Source organism: Cetorhinus maximus, chromosome 14 (genome assembly GCF_964194155.1).
Source record: "Cetorhinus maximus chromosome 14, sCetMax3.hap1.1, whole genome shotgun sequence".
In the NCBI taxonomy this organism is placed as follows: domain Eukaryota; kingdom Metazoa; phylum Chordata; class Chondrichthyes; order Lamniformes; family Cetorhinidae; genus Cetorhinus; species Cetorhinus maximus.
The window spans coordinates 15813308-15832379 of record NC_135892.1 but is presented as its reverse complement, the minus strand read 5'-3'; the positions used below and the strand labels follow the sequence as shown (position 1 = coordinate 15832379).

The following is a 19072-nucleotide window of genomic DNA, read 5'->3' as shown; positions in this document are numbered from 1 at the left end:
TCCATGTTTGAACCAAGGCTGTAATGAGGTCAGAAGCTGAGTGACCCTGGTGGAATACAAACTGAGCATCAGTAAGCAGGTTATTGCCAAGTAGTGTCACTTGATAGCACTGTTAATGACCCCTTCCATCACTTTACTGATGATGATGAGGAGACTGATGGGGTGGTAATTGGCCGGGTTGGATTTTATGTACAGGACATACCTGGGTAATTTTCCACATTGCCAGGTCGATGCAATATTGTAGGTGTACTAGAACAGCTGGGCTAGGGGCGCAGCAAGTTCTGGAGCACAAGTCTTCAATACTATTGCAGGAATATTGTCAGAGCCCATAGCCTTTGCAGTATCCAGTGCCTTCAGCCATTTCTTGATATTACGTGGAATGAATCGAATTGGCTGAAGACTGGCATCTGTGATGCTGGGGAACTCTGGAGACGGCTGAGATGGATCATCCACTTGGCACTTCTGGCTGAAAACTGTTATGAATGCTTCAGCCTTATCTTTTGTACTGCTGTGCTGGGCTCCTCCGTCATTGAGAATGGGGATGTTTGTGCAGCCTCCTCCTCCAGCGAGTTGTTTAATTGTCCACCACCATTCACGACTGGATGTGCCAGGACTGCAGAGCTTAGATCTGAGCCGTTGATTCTGGAATCACTTAGCTCTGACTATCACTTGCTGCTTATGCTGTTTGGTACACAAGGTGTCCTATCCTGTAGCTTCACCAGGTTGACACCTTATTTTTAGGTATACCTGGTGCTGCTCCTGGCAGGCCCTCCTGCACTATTCATTGAACCAGGGTTGAACCCCTGGCTTGATGGTAATGGTGGACTGGGGGATATGCCAGGCCATGAGGTTACTGATTGTGGTTAAGTACAAATCTGCTGCTGCTGATGGCCCAAGGCACTTCATGGATGCCCAGTCTTGAGTTGCTAGATCTTTTCGAAATCTACCCCATTTAAGGGAGGCGGTGGCGTAGTGGTATTGTCACTGGACGAGTGTTCCAGAGACCCAGGGTAGACGGCAGATGGTGGAATTTGAATTCAGTAAATATCTGGAATTAAAAGTCTCATGATGACCATGAAATTGTCGATTGTAGTAAAAACCCATCTGGTTCACTAATGTCCTTTAGGGAAGGAAATCTGCCATCCTTACCTGGTCTGGCCTACATGTGACTCCAGACCCACAGCAATGGTTGACTCTTTAAAAAAAAAATGCCCTCTGAGCAAGGCAATTAGGGATGGGCAATAAATGCTGGCCTAGCCAGCGACGCCCACATCCCATGAATTAATTTTTAAAAAGCACGGTGGTACACAACACGATGGAGGGTATCCTCAATGTGAAGACAGGGCTTCGTCTCCACAAGGACTGTGCAGTGGTCCAATGCTGCAGCAGGCAGGTTGGTGAGGATCAGGTCAAGTATGTTTTTCTCTCTTGTTGGTTCCCTCACCATCTGCCGCTGACCCAGTCTAGCAATGTCCTTTAGGACTCGACAAGCTCGGTCTGAGGTGGTGCTACCAAGCCACTCTTGGTGATGGACATTGAAGTTCCCTACCTAGAGTATATTCTGTGCCCTTGCCAACATCAGTACTTCCTCCAAGTGGTGTTCAACATGGAGGAGCACTAGTATTAGGTGCAAGGAAGAGGCATACAAATTCATCAGCTGAGGGAGGGCGGTATGTGGTAATCAGCAGGATGCTTCCTTGCCCATGTTTGGCCTGATGCCATGAGACCATGAGTCGATATAGAAGACTTCCAGGGCAACTCCTTCCCAACTGTATACCACTGTGCCGTCACCTCTGCTGGGTCTGTCCTGCCAGTGGGACAGCACATACCCAGGGATGGTGATGTCTGGGACATGATCTGGGATGGTGATGTTGGGAATGGCATTAAACAGGAAATTAGAGACGCATATAATAAAGGAACATCTGTAATTATGGGTGACTTTAATATGCATATAGATCGGGCAAATCAAATTAGTAACAATACCGTAGAGGAGGAATTCCTGGAGTGTATACTGGATGCTTTTCTGGACCAATACATTGAGGAACCAACGAGAGAACAGGCCATTCTCCACTGGGTATTGTGTAATTAGAAAGGAATAATTGGCAATCTAGTTGTGCGAAGCCCCTTGGGGATGAGCAACCATAATATGATAGAATTCTTCATCAAGATGGAGAGCGACATAGTTCATTCTGAGACTTGGGTCCTGAATCTTAATAAAGGAAACTACGATGGTATGAGGGGTGAGTTGGCTATGATGGATTGGGAAACGTTACTTAAAGGGATGACAGTGGATAGGCAATGGAAAACATTCAAAGAGCGCATGGGTGAACTGCAACAATTGTTTATTCCTGTCTGGCGCAAAAGTAAAACAGGAAAGGTGGCCAAACCATGGCTTACAAGGAAAATTAGAGATAGTATTAGGTGCAAGGAAGAGGCATACAAATTGGCCAGAAAAAACAACAGTCCTGAGGATTGGGAGCAGTTTAGAATTCAGCAAAGAAGGACCAAGGGATTGATTAAAAAGAGGAAAATAGAGTATGAGAGTAAGCTTGCAGGGAACATAAAAACTGACTGTAAAAGTTTCTATAGGTATGTGAATAGAATCAAGTTGGTGAAGACAAATGTAGGTCCCTTACAGTCGGAAACAGGAATTTATAATGGGGAACAAAGAAATGGCTGACCAAGTAAATACATACTTTGGTTCTGTCTTTACAAAGGAGGACATAAATAACATACCAGAAATGTTGGGGAACACAGGGTTTAGTGAGAGGGAGGAACTGAAAGAAATCAGTATTAGTAGGGAAATGGTGTTGGAGAAATTGATGGGATTGAAGGCCAATAAATCCCCGGGGCCTGATAATCTACATCCCAGAGTATTTAAGGAAGTGGCCCTAGAAATAGTGGATGCATTGGTGGTCATCTTCCGAGATTCTATTGACTCTGGAACAGTTCCTACTGATTGGAGGGTAGCTAATGTAACCCCACTATTTAAAAAGGGAGGCAGAGAGAAAACAGGGAATTATAGACCAGTCAGCCTGACGTCGGTAGTGGGGAAAATTCTAGAGTCCATTATAAAAGATTTAATAGCTGAGCACATGGAAAACAGTGGCAGAATCGGACAGAGTTAGCATGGATTTATGAAAGGGGAATCATGCTTGACAAATCTACTGGAATTTTGAGAGGATGTAACTAGTAGACTTTCAGAAGGCTTTCGACAAAGTCCCACATAAGAGATTGGCGTGTAAAATTAAAGCGCATGGAATTGGGGGTAGTGTATTGAGATGCATAGAAAACTGGTTGGCAGACTGGAAACAAAGACTAGGAATAAACGGGTCTTTTTCCGAATGGCAGGCAGTAACTAGTGCAGTACCACAGGGATCAATGTTAGGACCCCAGTTATTCAAAATATATATTAATGATTTAGATGAGGGAATTAAATGTAATATCTCCAAATTTGCAGATGACACAAAGCTGGGTGGGAGGGTGAGCTGTGAGGAGGATGCAGAGATGCTTCAGTGTGATTTGGACAAGCTGGGACAAATGCATGGCAGATGCAGTATAATGTGGATAAATGTGAGGTTATCCATTTTGGTAGCAAAAACAGGAAGGCAGATTATTATCTGAATGGCTATAAATTGAGAGAGGGGAATGTGCAACGAGACCTGGGTGTCCTTGTACATCAGTCGCTGAAGGTAAGCATGCAGGTGTAGCAGGCGGTAAAGAAGGCAAATAGTATGTTGGCCTTCATAGCCAGAAGATTCGAGTACAGGAACAGGAATGTCTTGCTGCAATTGTACAGGACCTTGGTGAGACCGGACCTGGAATACTGTGTGCAGTTTTGGTCTCCTTATCTGAGGAAGGATGTACTTGCTGTAGAGGAAGTGCAGCGAAGGTTTACCCGACTGATTCCTGGGATGGCGGGACTGACATATGAGGAGAGATTACGTCGGTTAGGATTATATTCGCTGGAGTTCAGGAGAATGAGGGGGGATCTCATAGGAACCTATAAAATTCTAACAGGGCTAGATAGGGTAGATGCAGGAAGGATGTTCCTGATGGCAGGGGAGTCCAGAACCAGGGGTCACAGTCTGAGGATATGGGGTAGACCATTTAGGACTGAGATGAGGAGAAATTTCTTCACCCAGAGAGTGGTGAGCCTGTGGAATTCGTTACTACAGAAAGTAGTTGAGATCAAAACATTGTATGTTTTCAAGAAGGAGATAGATATAGCTCTTAGGGTGAAAGGGGTCAAAGGGTATGGGGAGAAAGCGGGAGCAGGCTGTTGAGTTGGATGATCAGCCATGATCATAATGAATGGCGCAGCAGGCTCGAAGGGCCGAATGGCCTACTCCTGCTCCTAGTTTCTATGTTTCTATCTGTAAGGTATGATTCTGAGAGTATGACTATGTCAGGCTGTTGCTTGACTAGTCTTGTGAGACAGCTCCCCCAATTTTGGCACAAGCCCCCAGATGTTAGTAAGGACGACTTTGCAAGGTCCACAGGGCTGGGTTTGTCATTGTAATTTCTGCTGCCTAGGTCGATGCCGGTTGATGTAACAAGGCAAAAAAGTTAATGGAAGGAATTCCATAGCTTTAGGCCTAGTGAGCTGAAAGCATGGCCAACAAGGTAGGGTGAAGAGAGTGAGGGATGGACAAGAGGCCAGTGTTTCAGGAACAATGAGATCTGAGGGTGTAGGGTTGGAGGAAATTACAGAGGTAAAGAGGGGGTAAGGCCATGGGAGGATTTAAACATGTAGATGCGGAATTTTTAAATTAAAGTGCTGGTTGGGAGCCAAAGTGAGTAAGCGAAGCAACAGGTTAATGGAACTTGGCAGTGGTTAGAATATGGGCAGCAGAAGCCCTCACATTTAGGGAGGGCGGAAGGTAGGAAGCTGGCCAGGAGAACATTGGAATAGTTGAGTTGCATAAACAGAAGCATTGATGAAGGCAGCAGCAGGTGATTTGAAGCAGGGATTGAGATAGGTGATGTTCCAGAGGTAGAAATAGGAGGTTTTGGAAATGGAGATGAAACGGGGTCAAAATCTCAACTCAAAAAATAGGGTACCAAGGTTGCGAACAATCTGGTTCAGTCTCAGAAAGTGGCAGGGGAGGGGGACGCAGTCAGTTGTTAGCATACAAAATTTGTGGCAGGTGATAATGACAATGGTTTCAGTCTTCCCAATGTTCAATCAGGGAAATTTGCAGCTTATCTTGGAGTGGATGTTGGAAAATCAGTTTGACAACATAGAGCCCATGCAAGATCAAGAGGTGCACAGTGAGAGGAGACTTCAGCCTGAGTGAGACAGAGACCGAGTGAGTATATTTGGGAATTTGGTTCAAAGTGGGAATTCGGTGCATAGGAGAAAAGTGGAGCTTTCGGTAAGGTTTACTGAAGAAGTGCGACTTAGAATAGAGTGCTGGGAGCTGGGTAATTAAGGGAGTTAGGGAAGGAAGGGAAAGAGGTGTTCATTTGCTTTCTAACTTTCTCAGCCTTCAGGAAGTGGTCGTACTCTGCTACAGGAGAAGAAGCTAGTTATTTGTTGAACATCTGGTAAGTGACTAAGGTTTATTCTATTCCTAAGATTCAAAATACTCTAGCAGCTGGCAGTACGGTTAACAAAATATATAAAAACAAAAGTAAAATATACAATTGAATAAAATTATTAAATCATCCCGCCCTTGGATGAGGTTTCCTTAAAAATCTGAAAGCCACCTGACCGATTCGCCCGCCGGCCAACTGTAACGTTGCACGGGCAGCAAAAAATCACCACTAATTGAAACTCTAATGGCCTTAATAGGTCTCTTAATTGTTGGCGGGCACACTGCCGACTCTCGTGCGCACGCGCCGACGGAAATATTGCGGGATCACACGCTATTTTACGCCCGATTGGATCAGGCCCACACCTGACCGCGGAACGTAAAATTCTGCCCATAGGCTGGAAAAGTCAGATTGGCAAAGATAGCCGAGATGAGGAGTACATTGAATGTTTTCGGGATAGTTTCTTGGAACAGCATATTCTGGAGCCAACCAGAGAGCAGGCTATACTATACCTGGCATTGTGCAATGAGATGGGAGTAATCAACGATCTCATAGTGAATGTGCCCCTAGGTAGCAGCAATCATAATATGATTGAATTTTACATTCAGTTTAAGGGAGAGAGGAGTGGGTCTGAGACTAAGTTGTTAAACTTAAATAAGGGCAATTATGAGCACATGAGAGCTGAGCTGGCTAAAGTGAATTGGAAAATTAGGTTAAGGAATAGGTCAATAGAGATGCAGTGGCTAATATTTAAAGGGATATTTCAGAATGCACAGAATAGATACATTCCAACGAGTAAGAAAAAGTCCAAGGGATGGACATGCCATCCGTGGTTAACTAGAAAGGTTAAAGTTAGTATCAAAATTAAAGAAAAAGCATATAATTGTGCAAAGACAGGTGGAAGGTCAGAGGATTGGACACAATATAAGGAACGGCAAAGAATGACTAAAAGACTAATAAGGAGGGAAAAATTTGAGTATGAAAGGAAGCTAGCCAGAAATATAAAAACAGATAGTAAGAGTTTTTATAAATATTTTAAAAAGAGTTAACAAAGTGAGCATTGGTCCTATAGAGAGTGAGTCTGGAGAATTGATAATGGAAAACGAGGAGACGGCAGATGAATTGAACAGGTATTTTGCATCAGTTTTCACTATAGAGGATATATGTAACATCCCAAAAGCAGCTATAAATCAGGACAAGGAAGTGGGGAAGTAAGTCAGGGAAATTAGTCACCATAGAAGTGGTACTGAGTAAAATGTTGGAGCTGCGGGCTGATAAGAGTCCGGGTCCTGATGGACTTCATCCTATGGTCTTAAAAGAAGTATCCAGCGAGATAGTTGATGCATTGGTTTCAATTTTCCAAAACTCCCTATATTCGGGGGAGGTCCCATTAGATTGGAAGATAGCAAATATGACTCCATTATTCAAAAAGGGAGGGAGCAGAAAGCCAGAAACTACCTGCCAGTTGGCTTAACATCTGTCATAGGGATAATGTTAGAAGCTATTATTAAAGAAGTTATAGCAGGGCACTTGGATGAGCTTAAAGTCATCAGGCAGAGTCAACATGGTTTTTGAAAGGGAAATTGTGTTTAACCAACTTGTTGGATTTCTTTAAGGAAGTAACACGTGCTGTGGATAAAGGGGAGCCGGTATTTAGATTTCCAGAAGGTATTTGATAAAGTGCCACATCAAAGGTTATTGCAGAAAATAAAAGTCCATGGTGTAGGGGGTAACATATTGGCATGGATAGACAATTCGTTGGCTAACAGGGAGCAGAGAGTAGGCACAAATGGGTCTTTTTCAGGTTGACAAGATTTAACGAGTAGTGTGCCACAAGGATCAGTGCTGGGACCTCAACTGTTTACAATTTATATAAATGACTTGAATGAAGGGATTGAAGGGATGGTTGCCAAGTTTGCTGATGACACAAAGATACGTAGGAAAGTAAGTTGTGAAGAGGGTATAAGGAGGCTATAAAATGATATAGATAGGTTAAATGAATGGGCAAAGATCTGGCAAATGGAATACAATGTGGGAAAATGTGAAATTGTCCATTATGGCAGGAAGAATAAAAAAGAAGCATATTATCTAAATGGTGAGAGATTGCAGAGCTCTGAGGTACAGAGGGATCTGGGTGTCCTAGTGCATGAATCACAAAAGGCTAGTATGCAAGTATAGCAAGTAATTAGGAAAGCTAATAGAATGTTATCATTTATTGTGGGGAATTGAATACAAAAGTAGGGAGGTTATGCTTCAGTTGTACAGGGCCACATCTGGAGTACTGTGTACAGTATTGGCCACCTTATTAAGGAAGGATGTAAATGCTTTGGAAGCAGTTCAGAGAAGGTTTACCAGACTGATGCCTGGAATGGGTGGGTTGTCTTATGAGGAAAGGTTGGACAGACTAGGATTGTATCCGCTGGAGTTTAGAAGAGTAAGAGGTGACTTGATTGAAACATATAAGATACTGAGAGGTCTTGACAGGGTGGATGTGGAGAGGTTGTTTCCTCTTGTGGAAGAATCTAGAACTAGGGGTCACTGTTTAAAAATAAGGGGTCGCCCATTTGAAATGGAGATGAGGTGAAATTTTTTTCACTCAGAGGGTCATGAGTCTTTGCAACTCTCTTCCTGAGGTGGTGGTGGAAGCAGAGTCTTTGAATATTTTTAAGGCAGAGCTGGATACAATCTTGGTAAGCAAGGTGGGGCGGTGATAGATTATCATGGGTAGGTGGGATGCAGATTTGAGGTTACTATCAGATCAGCCATGATCTTATTAAATGGCAGAGCAGGCTTGCGGGGCTGAATGGCCTACACCTGCTCTTTGTTCATATGTTCATATAGGTGGATAGTGAGGTACTGCTGCATGTTGTCAGGTGCACTTGTGAAATCTTATGTTATGCCTTCAGATGGTGTTGCTGGGAGTCATTGGTGGTCTCCAGACATAACTGTGCTGGGGTGGGAAGAAATGTCCTGGCACACACACAGTGGGCTGAATAGCCTCCTTCTGGACTGTAAATCTTTTGATGTAAAAGCCATTACTGGAGATTCTCTGATGTGAACCAGTTAAGGGAAAGCAGTAGGACAGAAGAGAGGTAGCTGAAGAGGACACTTTGGTCAACCAAGTCATATTAACCACGTTACAACAAAGCATAAATGCAAGTTGTTGCTCTTCTTTGACTGGGGCAGAGATTTATTACTGGAGATGTGTACATCTGTCCATTCTGTTGCTGGCCTGCGGACGATCATTGCTGATTATATTTGAGAGGCCAGGGATGGAAGAAGTTAATGATACCCAGCTTGATAAACCTCACAAAAATTAAGGTAAAGTACACATCTATTTCTTAATTTTAATAAGTTGTGTTGAGCTCAACCTTTGGCATCACCCTTGTGTTTTAAGAATCAAGTATAGGAACAGTGTTATTATTTCCTGAGATGCTCTTGGTAACATCAGCAACAGCTTTGATTATTCTCTTTGCATTGCAAGATCAACAGTACGTTTAACAACTCAAATGGCACTTTGCAAGTAGTGAGGACAAGGCTCCTTGTAATGCTACTGCATATTAAGCTAGACACCAACCAAGACTAAGCTGCCCGCTTTATTGGCACCTGAATCACTAGCTAATGCATTCTTAAACATTCACCCACTCCCCCCACCACCGTTGCTGCAGTGTTTACCATCAACAAGATACACCACAGCAACTCTCAAAGGCTCCTTTGACAGGATCACGGCAAACTCATGACCTTATCATCAAAGAGAATAACAACAGCAGGTGCATGGGAACACCACCAACTGCAAGTGTCCCCAAGTGACACACTAGCCCCCTTGGCACTGGGTCAAAATCCTGGAATTCCATTTCAAACAACACTATGGGCGTAACTACACTACATAGACTGCAGCAATTCAAGAAAGTAGCTCACCACCACCTTCAAGGGCAATTACTAATGGGCAATAAATGCTAACCTTGCTAGCAACGCTCACATCCCATGGACGAATAAAAAAATGAAGAGAGGGCTCAGTAGAGTGCGTACCTCCGCCACGCTGTGTTAACTCAACATTATTACAATTATGCAGCCTTTCCCTGAGGTTTTTCCCTGCCTAGTTGATGATCTGTAAATACAAAGCTGAAAAAGGAAATCTTGTTACTCAGAGCTTCCACCTCACTGAGGAGGCGTCACATCCAACAACCTGCTCTGAAAACTCTGCTCCCATGTGACAAATTCCACCACAGTGACAGAGACAATCCCCAAAATTCTAAAACAATCAACAACTTCCAAAAAAAAAGTCAATTTTCCCCATCTCCCAATGTGCATGGATCTTTTTAAAAAAAACAGGATCTGGGTCTGTATCTTCGCCAAAAACTACTCAGTTCTTCCTTGGGCCATACCCTTTCTACCAAGTTTCACTTAATTCCATCCAATGGTTTTTGAGGTATGTTGTTTACAGAGTACAGACTAACAAACAGGGGTGAAAACATTACCTTCACTTACCTGCTGTCGCAAAGGTAAAGAGTTTTAATATTTTTCCAAACATTCCAATGATTAAAAAAGTTATTGCTAACAACAGCAGTTATTCACGTGACTGGTGATGTTCAGTTTATAGGAAGCAACAACATCATCCATGTTCAAAATACCAGGAATGTACTCTGAAGGATTTGCAGGGACCAAGTTGCTACTTGCAATTGTATCAGCAGTGACTGAGTCAGTATATATACTCCTATCTGCAGTGACCAAGTCGTTACTTACACTTGTATTTTTCTTCCAGGTGACCCTTGGATAGGCACATCAAGCCAATTTTCAAAGACAGCACTCTGATTCTTCCACTCCTACCCCTGGAAAAGAAATTTGCATAAGGTCACAGATTGGCTTTACTTATTTGAATACAGTACAGGACTACTTTGATTTATTTATTTTTTTATTCATTCACAGGATGTGGGCTTAGCTGTCTGGGCCAGTATTTATTTCCCATCCCTAGTTGACCTTGAGAAGGTGATGGTGAGCTGACTTCTTGAACCGCTGCAGGCCATGTGGTGTAGGTACACCCACAGTGCTGTTAGGAAGGGAGTTCCAGGATTTTGACCCAGTGACAGTGAAGGAATGGCGATATATTTCCAAGTCAGGATGGTGAGTGACTTGAAGGGGAGCTTCCAGGTGGTGTTGTTCCCATCTATCTGCTGCCCTTGTCCTTCTAGATGGTAGTGGTCGTGGGTTTGGAAGGTGCTGTCGAAGGAGCCTTGGTGAATTCCTGCAATGCATCTTGTAGATGGTACACACTGCTACTGTGCGTAGGTGGTGGTGGGAGTGAATGATTGTGGATGGGGTGCGAATCAAGCGGACTGCTTTGTCCTGGACGGTGTCAATCCTGAGTGTTGTGGGAGCTACACTTATCCAGGCAAGTGGGGAGTATTCCATCACACTCCTGACTTGTGCCTTGAAGATAGTGGACAGGCTTTGAGGAGTCAGAAGATGAGTTATTTGTCGCATGATTCCGAGCCTCTGACCTGCTCTTGTAGCCACAGTATTTATATGGCTAGTCCAGTTCAGTTTCTGGTCAATGGTAACCCCCAGGATGTTGATAGTGGCAGGATTTACATAGCTAAGAATAGTGTGACCATTCTAAACAACTAAGGAGCACAAGCAATGCAAATGGATCAGTAAATGGGGTGAGTAAAAAGCAACATTAGATACCAGTAAACAGGCCACACATTTATTTTCAAAGGAAAGAATGAAGAAATTGCTGCCCTAGCCAATTAAACTATACGAAACAATAATGAATTTAGCAATAATAACAGAACCATCCTAAGTCTAGCAAATAAAGCAGATGAGCTGAGGGCACAGATAGAAACGTGGCAGTTTGATATCATAACTACTACAGAAACAGGACTTAAAGAGGGACAGGAAAGACAACTCAACATTCCTGGTTACAGGATTTTCAGACGAGATAGGAAGGAGATAAAAAGGGAGAAGGGTGGCAAATTGGTTCGTAAAGCAATTACAGCTGAGAGGAGGGATGATATGTTAGAAGGCTCATCAACTGAGACCATACGGATTGAGTTTAGGAACGAAGAAGGGCCAGTCACACTATTGGCAGTGTATTGTAGACCCCTGAACAGCCAGAGGGAGATAGAAGGCAAATAAGTAGGCAAACCTGAGAAGTGCAAAAACAGTGGGGCAGTAATAGCAGGGGAATTTAACTACCCCAACATTAACTGGGATAGTTTTAGTGTGAAAGGAATGGAGGGAACAGAATACTTAAGGTGCATTCAAGAAAACATTTTTGGCCAGTCTGTAGCAAGTCAAACAAGGGAGGGCTCAGCTCTGAAGTTAGTTTTAGGAAATGAAGCTGGGCAGGTGGAAGGAGTGACAGTAGGAGGGCATTTTGGTGGCAGTGATCAGTTAATTTCAACATAATTATGGAAAAGGACAAAGATAAAACAGGAGTTGAAGTTCTAAATTGAGGCAAGGCCAACATTACTAAGCTGAGTGGCATAGCAAAAGTGGATTGGAAACAGCTACTTGAAGGTAGATCAGTATCAGAGCAGTGGGAGGTATTCAATGGGGAGACTTGAGGGGTTCAGAGTAAACATTTTCCCACAAAAAAAAGGTTGGGATGGCCAAAACTAGAGACCCCTGGATGTCAAGGAGCTTACAGGGTAAGATGAGGCAGAAAAAGAAATCTTATGTCTGACACTGAGAACTCAATGTTACAAAAAGCTAAGAGTATAGAAAGTGCTGGGGTGAAATCAAAAAGGAAATTAGGGAAGTAAAGAGAGGGAATGAAAGAATATTGGCAAGTAAAATCAAGGTGAACCCAAAGATGTTTTATCAGTACATTAAGATTAAGATGATAACTAAGGAAAGAGTAGGGCTCACAAAAGACCAAAAAGGTAACCTATGTGTGGAGGCGGGGGCTGTGGGTATGGTTTTTAATGAATGCTTTGTGTCTCTTTTCACAAAAGAGGGGGGGCAATGCAGACATTGTAGTTAAGGAGGAGGAGCGTGACGTATTGAATGTGATAAACATAGGGAGAGAGGAAGTATTAAGGGGATTGGCATCTTTGAGATTGGATAAATCACCAGGGCCTGATGAAATGTACCCCAGGCTGTTAAAAGAAGCCAGGGAGGAAATTGCAGAGGCTTTGAACATCATTTTCCAATCCTCACTGGATACAGGTTAGGTGCCACAGGATTGGAGGCCTGCTAACATTGTACCTTTGTTTAAAAAGGGAGCGAGGGATAGACCGAATAATTACAGACTAGTCTGTCTGACCATGGTATGGGCAAATTATTGGAATCAATTCTGAAAAACAGGATAAACTGCTCCTTAGAAAGACATTGACCAATCAAGGACAGTCAGCATGGATTTGTTAAGGGAAGGTCATGTCTGACTAATTTGATTGAATTTTTTGAGGAAGTAATAAGGATGATTGATAAGGGTTGTGCAATTGAAGTGGTCTACATGGAATTTAGCAAGGCTTTAGCAAGGTTCCAATTGGCAGACTGGTTAAAAAAATAAAAGCCCATGGACTCCAGGGTAATATAGCAAGCAGGATACAAAATTGGCTGAGTGACAGGAAAGAATGGGTAATGGTTGATGGACGTTTTTGCAACTGGAAGGCTGTTTCCAGAAGGCTTCTGCAGGGCTCAGTACTAAGTCCCCTGCTTTTTGTGCTAGATATTAATGATTTGGACGCAAATGTAGGGGGAATGATCAAAATGTTTCCAGACAACACAAAAAGTGGCCATGTGGTTGATAGCGAAGAGGATTGCTGAAGACTGCAGGAAGATATCAATGGATTGGTCGGGTGGACAGAAAAGTGTCAAACGGAATTCACCCCAGAGAAGTGTGAGGCGATGTATTTGGGGAGGTCAGACAAGGAAAACGACTACACAATAAATGGAAGGATACTGAGAAGTGTAGAGTAAGCGAGGGACCTTGGAGTGAATGTCCACAGATCCCTGAAGGTAGCAGGACAGGTTGATAAGGTGGTAAGGAAGACATATGGAATCTTTTCATTTATTAGCTGAAGCATAGAAGATAATCCTCTCAGCTCCGGTACATCGGAGTAGTGTCCAAGGCCCAACCATCTTCAGCTGCTTCATCAATGACCTTCCGTCCATCATAAGGTCAGAAGTGGGGGTGTTCGCTGATGATTGCACAACATTCAGTACCATTTGTAATTCCTCAGATACTGAGCAGTCCATGTCCAAATGCAGCAAAACCTGGAAACATCCAGGCTTGGGCTGACAAGTGGCAAGTAACGTACGCACCACACAAGTGCCAGGCAATGACCATCTCCAACAAGGGAGAATCTAACCATACCCCCTTGACATTCAACAGCATTACTGCATTGGAAGCAGTTCAGAGAAGGTTTATCAGACTATTACCTGGAATGGGTGGGTATGAGGAAAGGTTGGACAGACTAGGCTTGTATCCGCTGGTGTTTAGGAGAGTAAGAGGTGACCTGTTTGAAACATATAAGATCCTGAGGGGTCTTAACAGGGTAGATGTGGGGAGGATGTTTCCTCTTGTAGATGAATCTAGAACTAGGGATCACTGTTTATAAATAAGGGGTTGCCTGAAAAAAAGAGATAAGGTGAAATTTTTTCACTCAGAGGGTCATGAGTCTTTGGAACTCTCTTCCTGAAAAGGTGGCAGAAGCAGAGTCTTTGAATATTTTTAAGGCAGAGATGGATAGATTCTTGGTAAGCAAGGGGGCAATAGGTTATCAGCGGTAGGTAGGGTGCAGATTTAAGGTTACAATCAGATCAGCTATGACCTTATTAAATGGCGGAACAGGTTCGAAGGGCTGAATGGTCTACTCCTGCTCCTTGTTCATATGTTACTATGTTCGTATGTACTATCGCTGAATCTCCCACTATCAACATCCTGGGGATTACCGTTGACCAGAAACTGAACCGGACTAGCCATATAAATACTGTGGCTATAACAGCAGGTCAGAAGGTGGGAATTGTGCAACGAGTAACTCACCTCCTGACTCCCCAAAGCCTGTCCACCAACAACAATGCACAAGTCAGGAGTGTGATGGAATACTCTCCACTTGCCTGGATGAGTACAGCTCCAACAACACTCAAGAAGCCTGACACCATCCAGGACAAAGCAGCCCACTTGATTGGCACCCCTTCCACAATCATTCACTCCCTCCACCACCGACACACAGTGGCAGCAGTGTGAGCCATCTACAAGATGCACCGCAGGAACTCACCAAGGCTCCTTCGACAGCACCTTCCAAACCCACGACCACTACCATCTAGAAGGACAAAGGCAGCAGCTACATGGGAACACCATCACCTGGAAGTTCCCCTCCAAGTCACTCACCATCCTTGGAAATATATCACCATTCCTTCACTGTTGTTGGGTCAAAGTCCTGGAACTCCCTCCCTCTCTAACAGCACTGTGGGTGTACACCACATGGAATGCAGCAGTTCAAGAAGGCAGCTCACCATCACCTTCTCAAGGGCAATTAGGGATGGGCAATAAGTGCTGGCCTAGCCTAGTAAATGAATGAAAAAAAAAATAAGGGCAGGGAAGTTATGTTGGAACTACAGTAAAGTCCCGCCGTTCATGGGAGTTACTTTCCCACGATATCTCGCAAATGGCAAAATCGTGAAGGGGGAACATGTTTTTGAGTGGGATTCAATTAGATCTGTTCCAGCCATGCAAGGGCAGCACGGGACTCTCTAGCAAAAATGTGGTGCTGTACCTGTATAGGACAGACAGGGGAGCCTCTGAGAAATACATCAGTGAAGATTTAAAATTGAATAGAGCCGATATTATAGCTCTGGACGCTCCATCGTGGCTGCCGTCTCCCCAGGAATACAAGGGGCAGGGAGAAGAAACCGCAGATAAGCGAGCATTGCTCACATAATGGGCAATGCTGTCTACAAAGTAAAAAGTGCGGAAATGTGAATTCGCGAACAAGGAAGTCGCAAATGTTCGGACTTAACTGTATATAAAACATTAGTCATGCCACAACTCGGGTATTCTACGGAGTTCTGGTCACCTCATTACAGAAAAGACGTGACTGCATTAGAGAGGGTACTGAGGGGGTTTACAAGGATATTGTCAGAACTGGAAAATTGCAGCAATGAGAAAAGATTGGATTGACTGGGGTTGTTCTCCTTGGAACAGAGAAGGCTGAGGGGAGATTTAATTGAGATGTACAAACTTGGATGGGGAGGGCCTATTTACTTTAGCAGAGAGGTTAGTGACTTGGGGGCATAGATTTAAAGAAGAAAGATTAGAGAGAAGATGAGGAAATTTTTTTTTTTGACCAAGAGAGCTATGGGGTTCTGGAACTGCTTGAAAGGTTAGTAGAGGCAGAAGCCCTCAACTCATTTAAAAGGTTTCTGGACATACACCTGCAGGGCTACGGACCAAATGCTGGAAAGTGGGATTCGGATGGGTGGTTTGTTTTTCAGCTGGCATGGACATGATAGGCCAAGTGGCCTTATTCTGTGCCGTAAACTTTCTATGATTCTAAGTCACTTGAAGATTCAAGTTTGTGGTAAATATATTCCCACAATTTATATTCAAACCAACTTTAAGTAAAAAAATCAAACTCATTTGCAAACTAATATAATTTACTTCAGTGTGATAGTTTGTTGAAAAAAAAAATCAATGGCATGAATAACACAACAAGGATATCACAAGCCTATAGAACACGAATTGTGCTTGCCTCAGATAGTTGCTTACATTGATCAGGCTTATCGGCTAATGGGAAATTTGAGCCAAATGTGCTGATTTATACACTAGGGAGTTAGGAAAACCTACTATCACCAGTAATTGCCACAAAGTCAACAGATTTACTCATTTTCTTCCACAAAATTTCCATTCACAAACTATAATGTACTTTAATCAGCCAGTGTTGAGAGTGGCGAATACCACTAACAGGGTGTTGCCGTCAAGCTAAAAGGACGTTCTGCCTATCACACAAATCAGTAATGTGGTATATGAATTTCAGTGCCAGTGTGATGCTGGGTATGTAGGATCATATCAAACAGCCGCTGTTCGTAACGGGCAGGGTACTGACTGTATCCAACCAGCCCGTGCTTGCAAAACTCAAAACACAGTGTCCAACATTAGATGTGATTTCGCAATTGGACAATATTTGCTAAGTAACCCTCAATGTGCTAAGAACTACGCTGACAACCAATTTAAGATTGTTAGTCCGGCTTGCAATGTAGTGTATTTACGTGTACTGGAGGCTACATATATTAATACACAGGGCCCTGCTCTTTGCAGACAGAAAGAACATGTGCATACATTGCGCCTGTTTCAGCTAAACGAAATAAGTGACAGCCATTCGCTGAATCATCCACTCAGGGCAATGCCTTGACCAATCAGGGTCAAGCTGCCTGGTTTAAATTCCAAACAATGTTTGACAGTTAACTGTCAGTCACCATCAGTGGTGCATTCTGCATGGCAACACCACTTGCCAACAATCAGCACTCTTTTCACATACAGTATAAATTGCTGTTTTCACCCTTATATTGGTATTCTTGCGAATAACTTGAGAGTGCAAGACAAAAACCTTAGACATGTCCCTTTTTTCAGTTATACTCAAAATCTCTCTCTTTGACCAAGCTTTTGGTCATCTGTCCTAATATTTCCTCCATTGACTTGGTGATAAATTCATCCTATTGGCCTTATGTGAAGTGGATTTGGACATTTTCCCAAAGATTAGAAAGTTGTTAAATGTGGTTCTGGAGAAGGATGGAATGGGACAGTGAGAGAGAACACAACAACAATGAAGTAGTTCTCAGGATGGTGGAGGTGGAAAGATTGTCAGTGAATATCATGTAGACCAAGCAGCAGAAAGAGAATGATGATGTTAGACAACTTGAAATTGAAAATGAGAGGCTTCTCTGAGCATCTGAAGAGGAAAGTGCAAGACCATGAGGCATGGATAAATGATCAGATGACCTGTCCTCAGGAAAATCACTACTACCTACCTACATTAAAGCTGCTACATAAATGTAAGTTATGTTGTTGTAAATAACTGAAAAAAAAATGTTCTGGAATAGAAGAGCAAACCAATATTAAGGTTCCTAAAGGAAAAGGTAAGTACTACAGATATTATGTCTGCAAGGCTTGTAGGTTTCAGTTATGGAATGTGTGTTTATACCTCATCAGTCGGATAAAACCGACAGTGGTGGACAAACTACCATTATGTTTACATTGCTGCAGGGACTCAATAAATATCACAATGCTCGCTCTAGATCCTTCATTCCCATTGAAAAGTACCAGGAGAGATCCATTATTTCTTCAATCTTTTTTCAGCATATCTTCACACACTTTTATTCCTTTGGGGAACACTGGGGAGGTGGTGAAAGGATTCTGGGCTGGTTACCAGCCTGTTGATCCATGTCATAAACACTCCTTCCATGGCCAACAAGTCCTGGAGTGGGACTCTAACCTGTAGCTTCTGGCCCAGAAATAGGGACACTACCACCGTGCCACAAGATTCCATTTCTTCAATAAGTACAACAAAGGTTAATTAAACTTTTTTTATATAATGAGTGAAAATTGAGTAGGAAGTTAATAATGTGAAAACTTCTAAAGTATCATCCAGCCATCAAAATTATTCAATTCATATTTTAAATATATTAATACATCACCAAATGAAATCAACGTTCCAAAAATAATTGTAGAAGAAATTAGCAAAAAATTAACTGCTGGAAATTAAAACAAAGATTGTTCACATTTGCATATGAATTACTCTATCTTACAAAGTGAAAGAAATGCTGTTTTTGGTTAATTGAAATAAAAAGTGTTAATATGAATGAAATTTTTTCATTGGTAAACGATCAGAATGGAAGTACAGTTTATAGAGCACTTCATAAGTAAAAGCAGGGCACTTAAAATGGATTACTGGATCAGGCAAGCTTTATTTTATCACCTATTCAAATAGCTGAAAGTAACTGATCTCCCCAAAAAACAAATCAAGAATAGAAAACCCTGTTCAGAGAAAAAGCAAGTTTCCTGATCAGATTCCTGGCCCTGCTCAAGAAAGCCTGACTCACCAAAATCAAACAATCCTTCAAAGGCTGGAACTGAATGATAGATATCCTGGTAAGATGCCTTTCGGAACATCAGTCAGAGATAGCCACACCCAGTAATGCTGCCACGTGTCTCACGACAGAAAGCCAGGCAATTTCACCCTTTCCATGCCCATGTGGATGACTTGAAACGTTGACTGTTTTCCTCGCTGCAGATGCTGCCAGGCCTGCTGAATATTTCCAGCATTTTCTATTTTTATTTCAGGTTTTCAGCACCCACATATTTAGGTTTTGTTTCAAATTTGCTGCATCAGCATGCAAACCTATCCTCAAGATTATGCTAATCTCACACTGCATAACCCACTGTCCTGAACACTCCATGTGTGCACAGGAATCCAATGGCCTGAACACATCACTTGACTGAACATGAATTTGCAAGAACAGGATTAACAATTAAAGTAGAAGATAACCAAAATAAAGAAAAGAATCAGAGAGCCATAATCAATAAAAAGTC

General features: G+C 42.8%; 1 protein-coding gene across 8 annotated transcripts in view; it reads right to left on the bottom strand.

Moving 5' to 3' along the window:
• The window catches only part of utrn (utrophin), a 630893-nt gene that overhangs the window by 95671 nt on the left and 516150 nt on the right, over window positions 1-19072 (bottom strand). For all 8 annotated transcript variants that reach the window (XM_078556557.1, XM_078556553.1, XM_078556558.1 and 5 more), the window contains one exon: window positions 10282-10367. In XM_078556557.1, coding sequence (XP_078412683.1) covers window positions 10282-10367 — 86 coding nt within the window. The remainder of the gene's footprint in view (window positions 1-10281; window positions 10368-19072) is intronic.